Genomic DNA, 8,479 nt, shown 5'->3' on the forward strand with positions numbered 1-8,479 from the left:
ACACACACACACACACAATAACTGTAATGTAATAGATATCTGCATCCATTGGATGTTGTGTTTGGAATCACCTGCTTTGTTTTAAGGTGGTAAAATAAATTGTTTGTATTTATTACTTTCTACACACTTTGCAGATTATTTTTTCTGCACTCCACGTGTTTAATCTGTGCGTGCTCCGGCGGGGTGACAATCATCCCGTTTATGCTTTACTTTTTTTTTTGGAAAGAGTCTGACTGTCAGCCTTTCCCACAGYGCTTCTCCGCTGTACAAGGAGACAGTAGAGGCTGAGTTATAGTCGCGCTTTTGAATGCGTGCGGAGTGGGCGCGGAGTGCGTGCGCATTCGGCCGTGCGTCGTCATGCTATGACCGCAGGAGAAATGAGGTCCAGACTCAGAGAGCTTTTGTGTGTCCTGGAGCACTACTTCACCTGGACTGTCAGTCGCCTCGCTGCGTCATGTGCCGCGGCGCACGCTCTTCCCGCAGCAGGCAGTGTGGTCGATCGGCATCCAACCGGAGTACGCGCCGTCACGTAAACATGTAAACAGTTCAGCGTTCATTTTCGCACACCTGAACCAGGTCCGGATAAGTTTTTTTCCCCTCTTCATTTGCGCTCTCAGTCACGTTGCTTCCCGCTTCCTCTGTTTTGACTCCAGCTGGTTACATCATCAAAAAGAATTGCGCGGTTGGCCGGTAGACTATAGATCTCTATCATAGGACATATTTATAACGTTTCTACTGTATATCGTTTATATCGCGCATTCCTACTGTAGATGAGTGTAAACTGCAGAGTCCTGACCTGATGAAGTAGCTCGTCTGTGCTGGTTCATTCTTTTGAACAGTGGCTGTTTTGTTTCCCCAATGTATAACAGATCACAGTCCTCCTGACACTTAACAGCATACACTATATTACTCTGTTTTTGCCGGGGAACTGGGTCTTTGGGAGTTCACCTGAAACTCATCAGACTGAAGAAGTCTCTTGGAGGAGAGACGAAACGTTTCACTAAAGAAGAACCCATCCAGAGGAACTACTTATTTTTTTCTTTTTGAAGCTATAAACACACGACTATTTATTTACATTAGTGCATAAAGAGTAAAGTTTACATTTTAAAATGAAAGCTGCACTTTGCTTTCAAACTCTTGCAGTGATTTACAGAATCACAGGTTCTCACTTGGGGGTGATGGGGGAYGCTGCGTTTCTGTTGGTGTAGTTCACCAGAGCGTTGAAGGACTGATTGACCCACTGCCAGAACACCACCGCAGGAACTGTCCTGAAATTACGAAAGTGTCCCGCGTGAAACACGTGGCGAAGCCGCAGCAGATTGCATTCTCTTCTCGAGGCGATACCTGTAGAACTGCAGCATGAAGCCCGTGATGGCCATGCCCCCGGGAACCTGGAACGACATGCGGCCRATGATGTTCATCCGGTCCCCCGTGTCCGGGTGGAAGGCCGAGTCGTACAGCTTCTTGGCGTAGTGGAGCTGCTCCACTGTGGTACCTGGAGGGACGGATCCCGCCCTGCAGAGGGACGAGAAGAGAAAACGTCTGAAGGCGTTTGGGAAGGGTGCTGATGCTGACGTTCCCTGTCGAGCCACACGTTTATCCACCTTAAGAAACTCGCTGTTTGTTTCCTAACCTGCAGCTTTCTACCAAAGCTTTGGCTTCATCGAGCCGGGCGTCAGACAGCAGCGCCGTTCTGCAGTCGGTTATGTTGAAGAAGTGTTTCAGTCGCCCCATGAACGTCGACTGGTCCCATCGCGGCGCATCGATGTCGAACGAGCTCAAACTCATGGCAGCTTATTAGCTGGAAGTCACTGTTTGCTCTGCAGGACGTCGGCCAGGAGATCCAGATGAAATCTGAAAATACAGAGAACTGTTGTAACACTCTTGAATGACTACTAATTTATTATATTGAGTTTCCACTTCAGGTGCGAAAGAATGAAAATAGCATGACTAAAATGGAGACAAGATTAAAACTAACTCCAGTGCTTTATTGTAACTTTTTGTAAAACATTTAGGAATGTCCAGGTTTTTAATAAAAATCTGCAAAATATTTAACATGGTACTGAAACAGTCGCTCTGAAAGAGTTTTTTTTTTTTATGTTTAGCCACAAAGCTCTGCTGGAAGCTGCTGTTTTCCAGCCCAAGCTCACGTCTCTGAACAAACACGAACTCTGCGTCCTCCCTGAAACAGCCTCGTGTCCCAAACTTCCATTAGAAATCGTCGACAGCCTCCTGCTAAATGGATCCGTAGGCAGTCATTTCTGGTTCCTGCAACATCAAGAGGAATCAAAACCTGCTGACTACTGCACAGAGTACCCAAACTCCCCTCTGAACTTTACATTATTACATTACTGCCAGGTATTTACAGAAGGCAGAGTAAATAGAGGACACATGAGAGGAGCGAGCAGCACCGACGGCCTCTGAGGGCTCGGCCCGGCTGGAACTGGATTTGTTTCTGTTGCTGTTTGTTTTTCAGAAAGTAGGTTAAAAGCCTGCAGACACCGGTGGGGAACACAGAACACTGGCCAAAAGTCAACATGGCTCTACAAAGCAGCACGTAAAAAAAACCAGCCACAAAGGAAACACGTTAGACTCACTGAAGCTAAAGAACAGATTCCGTACATTCAAAGATTCTCACTTTGAATAAAATAATCCAGAACTCACAGAACTTGTTAGAGTTGAAAAAAAGAAAATGTAGCAAATCCCTGCATTGGATGGATCAGTGGTTAGTACTGACGGCTCACAACAAGAATGTCCCGGGTTCGAACATCGGTTCGGACATGGAGTTTGCATGTTCTCCCACAGACCAAATCATGCACGTTTATTATTATTATTATTATTAATAATAATAATAATAATAATAATAATAATAAAAACACAGCTTTATAAACAATAAACCAACTAATTTTTTTGGACTAAATGCATAAATTTTACTATTTTTATTCAATAACATACTGTATGTCTGTGAATGAAGTTTGCAACCATACAGACTCAGATTTGTTGCCCTGTTTGGGTTTTATTTGCCCCATTTAGTGTGCATAAAATGTGTTTATCAGAAATTAAAGTACAACCTTTAACCACAAAACATCTCATCCTTAATTTGTCTATTTTTCGGTCAAAATCGATGACTTCACAAACCGTCGACTTGCCGTTAAATGAGCACAACTACTATCATTTTATTTTACACGTGATAAGTGAGCTTTAACTGTGAACCTCTCAGTTCTGCTGGTTTACTCTTTAGGAAGTGATTCAAACAAGAACATGAATTGCAACAAAGGTATCAAAGGAAATGACTGCTTCGTCAGAAAATCAACCTGACATCCAAAACTGTACATAAAACAGCTGCAGAGCAGATGAAAATAAAATATCATGTTAAAGTTACCACACCGTAAAGATGTTTAAATACAAGCAGCATTTCTTATTTATAGCTAAACCAAATGAATAACATTTTAACTGCAAATAAATGTGCTCGCATGGTGGATCAGTTTGCTGTTTTGTAAGTTAGGAGGTGGTTAAAAGGTAAGATAGTGAATGTAAACATTTCAACCAAACCTGTAAAACGATTTCTTATCCAGACTTCACATTTGAGACAATATTTACCGTAATTCATCACCTCTTAATAAAAACCCTGAAACTGTTTTGCAGTTTTGTTACAGAGTAGAAAAAATACTAATAAAATCAGTCAGTAGTTTTGTTTCCCAGAATTTACAGGTTCAGCAGAGCCAGAGCACATCCAGAACCTGGGTGCATCTGAGGAAGTCCAACCTGGATGATTTTTACAACATTTCATGCATCAAAGCAGCTAAATGAAAAACAAACTGTAAAATTGTAGAAAAATATGTTTGATTTCAGGAGTTTTGCGACCTGGAAAAGAGTAAAAATATGTCAGATTGAAGTTGAGAGTGAAGCAACTCGGAGCACCAGTTACCAGCAAAAGAAGCAGACAGGCGGACAGAATTACTCCAACACAACGACTTGAAAGCGACAAAAACAGTGGGGGATACCTCTGAGGAGACCTCCAAGGACCACAACGACCAGGCTGACAGGTAATCAAATGTGCACAGCGTAGCTAGTAGGAAAACGTGCACGTGGCACGCAGTCCACCAATCAGAAGCTGAGGAGGAACCACGTGAAACCCGGTGAAAACCAAACAAGCAGTTTATTTCCCGGTTAGCTCGCGGTGCTAACAGCTAATATTTACCACCCTGAAAGTGTTTGTCTTAATCCTTCGGCGAGTGTGTAGCTATGAACGCACGAGCAGCAATTTACGATATCTGTGAGCAAATGTAGTTCATAAAAATAAAAAAACTGAATGCTATTTCCCTGCATAATAAATACTTAGCATGTATCCTAGCCAAACTGGTTCTCCACAGTCGTGGACAATGATGAGTTCAAGTTCGCTCGTTTAAAATCGTTCGTGTTAAACATCACTGAGAAACAACAGTAAACAAATAATGGAGATGTAGCTCAATTAAGGCTAGATGTAAATAGGTCAAATGACCAAAACTGAGCAAAATAAATCTAAAAGAAAAATCAGTACTAAGCAAAATGGAAGAAAATCAGAAAAATAATATTTTTTAAAGAAATACCCGACGTTTTTCAATAACTTTAAAAAACACTAAAGAAAATATATATATGTGTGGTTTGTTGTTTTGTTTATCAACTTTGCTTCATAAAATACGTGAATAATTTGTTGTAAATCTTTAGCAAAATAAGACAAAATTTGGGAATTTTCTTTGTCAAATCTGCCGGTGTGACATGAACGCATCATGAGCACGACTACGTCTGACGTCACCCTCAGTGAGCGGCGTCTCCAGGAGAAACGGCAACAAGATGGTGAGTTTTAATTTATCGGGGGGAAATAGATGTTAAGCGTAAACATTGGACTTCACGAATGCAAATATTTGTATTCAGTGGCGCTCGCTCTGGTTTATTAAAAGTTTACGACCCGTGAGTTGGCGAATAAAACAGTTTAGCTGCTAAAGAAAGCTGCCACGCTCGTCGTTCTGTCAGGGGAGATTATTAGCCCGTTAGCTCTGATGCAGCTCCTGTTTGTGTTCTGGTAACAGACTCTCTGCAGCTAAAGGCTCTGGAAGGAAGACGAGGACAGAAGCTATCCTAGTTAGCATGCTCTGATGCTGTTAGCATAAAGTTTGTTCATAATGAAAACCCACTTAAAATGAAGATGAATTAAAGATGCCCTTCATGGCCTTTTTTAAATGAGGGATTAAGGTGGTCCTCAACTACTGAAATACTCATTTTCACCCTATCCTATCCTTAAAAATAAAATACATTACATTATATTAAATAAATAAATAAAATCAAGAGCCACAAAACATGCTTGATCCTTGAATTAAAATTGCAAACTGTTTTTTTTACTCTAAAGTACTTAAAAATGAAAATAAAACATTATTTTTACAGAGCTAGACAGACTATTTAAGTTTTACTCAGACAATTAAACAAGCATTTGAATAATGCAAGCGTAAAGCGGCATTCTAATGTTTTAAAAATTGTGATTATTACGCTGGTTTTGTCAAATAAAACCCCTGTGTTTACTTAAATTGCAGGTTACCAGGTTTTTATCATAAGCAGGTCAAGAATTACTGTGACTTTGACGTCTAACTTCTCTCTGCTTTCACGTCAATATGCTTCAACTTTGTGGAAATTTGTTTTGTTGCAGGGATTGCTATCCATCCTTCGGAAGCTAAAAAGCACACCAGACCAGGAGGTTCGGATACTGCTGCTGGGTCTGGACAATGGTGGGAAGACCACCCTGCTCAAACAGCTGGCGTCTGAGGATATCAGCCACATCACCCCCACGCAGGTAAACCACATCACCTGTCAGAGCGCACATTTGCTGTTATGGTGAGGGGCCTGGTTCTTATCAGCTAAACGCTCTGTACTTGCAGGGATTCAACATTAAGAGCGTGCAGTCTCAGGGCTTCAAACTCAACGTTTGGGACATTGGAGGCCAGCGGAAAATCAGGCCGTACTGGAGAAACTACTTTGAAAACACTGATGTGCTGGTAAGGAGAGCGTGTTTTGGTTCAGTTCATTCTCCCTTATGATCTTCTCTATTTTTGCACAAAATAATGTTAGAATTAATAATTTCAAAATAAAACCTTTGTTTCAGATTTATGTCATCGACAGTGCTGACAGAAAGAGGTTTGAGGAAACTGGGCAGGTATGTAGGAAATGCGTGTACTTTCAGGGTGCACACTTTTATTTTAAATGTTGTAATTCAGCAATATTGCTTTCTGTTATTCTTAAGCAAAACTAAAGTCCTCAAAGCTTCAGTTTATTGTCACAGAAGTTAAATTTAATAAGACTAATTCTTGAAAACCAAAGTTTTATAAGGCAAAATGCAGGTTTCTCCTCTGACTTCTACAGCTGGGCATGTTCTTTTAAAGACTGATAATCAGAGCTGGTCTTGTTTTGGGTTTGAATGGTTTTGCATTTAATCCTGTCTCAAGAGTGATAGAAATACGCGAACTGGGCTCGTACCCACCTCCCTCGCTGCTTCTGTGTGCGTTTGTCGCAGGAGTTGGCCGAGCTGCTGGACGAGGAGAAGCTGAGCGGCGTTCCTGTGCTGATCTTTGCCAACAAACAGGACCTGCTGACCGCGGCTCCGGCCTCAGAGATCGCTGAGGGACTCAACCTGCACACCATCCGAGATCGGATGTGGCAGATCCAGTCCTGCTCCGCCCTCACTGGTGAGGGGGTTCAGGTGAGCAGATGAGCCAAACTCTGCCTCTTATTCCAGCTGTTCTCAGGACCGCCACTAATGACTGTTTTTATTTTTCAATTAATTTAAACAGCTACTTTATTCCTCCAAAAATCGTAATGCACAGATTTATTTTAGTTTTATTTTTACATTTGCAGTTTATTGCCTGTTCCAACATGACAAATAAATAAATCAAAGCTCTAATATTTATGTATTTAGACAACCTCAATTCCACTGAAGTTGGGACTTTGTGTAATAAATAAATAAATACTAGGGTTGGGCAATATTGGCAAAAAAATTAATCACGATTAATTGTGGTGTTTAGCCGATAACGATTAATTTGACGATTAATCCCCTGGACACCCTTATGTCCTAGTCACATGACCAATTTAGTGGGAAAGATTTGCTCTTCATAAAAATCTGTTCCAAATTGTGTAAAATTACAGACTTCAGGCTGTACATCTAATTTTAAATTGTGTTAGATAAATAAATTACAGAACTTTATTTTAATGTTTGTCATATTTGAAGCAGAGAGGAGCACCGCACTGACTCTGCCTGGTGGCATTRATCGTATTAATCGTCAAGTGCGAAAAATTAATCGATTAATGATTTTCTGACGATTAATTGCACACGATACGATTATGCCCAACCCTAATAAAAACAGAATTCAGTTATTTGCAAATCCTTTTCAACCTACATTCAATTGAATACACTATAAAGACAAGATATTTAATGTTCAAATGGAAAAACTTTTTTTTTCTTTTTTGCAAATATTCACTGAATTTGAATTTGATGCTGCAGCATGTTCCAAAAAAGCTGAGACTGGCAGCAAAAGACTGGGAGAGTTGAGGAATGCTCAAAAACATCTGTTTGGAGCATTTTTCACAGGCGAGTGTCATGACTGAGTATAAAGGGAGCATCCCTGAAAGGCTCAGTCATTCATAAGCAAGACTGGGGCCGAGGTTCACCACTTTGTTAACAACCGAGTGAGCAAACAGTCCAATAGTTTAAAAATGACGTTTCTCAACATTCAACTGTAAGGACTTTAGGGATTTCATCGTCTACAGTCCATAATATCATCAAAAGATTCAGAGAATTTGGATAAATCTCTGCAAGTAACCTTGAATGCCCGTGACCTTTGATCCCTCGGGTGGCAACCATTGTCAGTGAATACAGTTCATCACTGCATCTACAAGTGTAAGTTATAACTATCATGCAAAGCCAAAGCCACATTCTGCACGTGTTCAACAGTGTGGCTTYACAGTAAGAGTGCAGACTGGCCTGTCAAATTCAAAATGAGTAAATATTTGCAAAAAAACAAATAAACTTCATTTGTTTAAACTTTAAATATCTTGTCTTTGTAGTGTGTTGAGTTAAATGTGGGTTGAAATAGATTTGCAAATCGTCGTGTTTTATTTTATTTTCTGTTTTATACAACATCCCATCTTCACTGGAACTGGGGATAAGAAAGCCTGAATTTTCAGGTGAGCGTTCACCTTCGTGTTGCTTCGCGCTCGTATCACGGCTCTGCTTTCTCTCTTCAGGAGGGCATGAACTGGGTCTGCAAGAGCGTCAACTCCAAGAAAAAGTAGCTTTGCCTCTAGTCTACACCTCAGGAGGAGCAGCAGCAGCGTGCACACTGACACACACTACACCCCCTGAGCCTTAGTACGATGGAGTTACCTGTGAATGTACACACACACACTCACACACACACACACACACACACACACACACACACACACACACACACAC

General features: G+C 41.0%; 2 protein-coding genes across 4 annotated transcripts in view; one reads left to right on the plus strand and one right to left on the minus strand.

Moving 5' to 3' along the window:
- Positions 1-4,354, minus strand: part of sfxn2 (sideroflexin 2) — an 11,318-nt gene extending 6,964 nt beyond the window's left edge. The window contains exons 1-4 of one of the 3 annotated variants that reach the window (XM_014007118.1): positions 4,005-4,354; positions 1,634-1,854; positions 1,345-1,515; positions 1,170-1,268 (exon numbers count right to left, since the gene is read on the minus strand). In XM_014007118.1, the coding sequence (XP_013862572.1) occupies positions 1,170-1,268; positions 1,345-1,515; positions 1,634-1,788 (425 nt within the window). In that variant the 5' untranslated portion in view covers positions 1,789-1,854; positions 4,005-4,354. The other 2 variants (XM_014007120.1, XM_014007119.1) reach the window with 2 other exon arrangements.
- Positions 4,355-4,744: 390 nt separating this feature from the next.
- Positions 4,745-8,448, plus strand: arl3b (ADP ribosylation factor like GTPase 3b). Its single transcript, XM_014007122.1, has 6 exons — positions 4,745-4,836; positions 5,681-5,824; positions 5,910-6,026; positions 6,134-6,184; positions 6,542-6,727; positions 8,269-8,448. The coding sequence occupies exons 1-6, from the start codon at positions 4,834-4,836 to the stop codon at positions 8,314-8,316; spliced, it is 549 nt and encodes a 182-aa protein (XP_013862576.1). The 5' UTR covers positions 4,745-4,833; the 3' UTR covers positions 8,317-8,448.
- The last annotated feature ends 31 nt before the right edge of the window (positions 8,449-8,479 follow it).

This window comes from Austrofundulus limnaeus, unplaced genomic scaffold, assembly GCF_001266775.1.
Source record: "Austrofundulus limnaeus strain Quisiro unplaced genomic scaffold, Austrofundulus_limnaeus-1.0 Scaffold39, whole genome shotgun sequence".
NCBI lineage: Eukaryota > Metazoa > Chordata > Actinopteri > Cyprinodontiformes > Rivulidae > Austrofundulus > Austrofundulus limnaeus.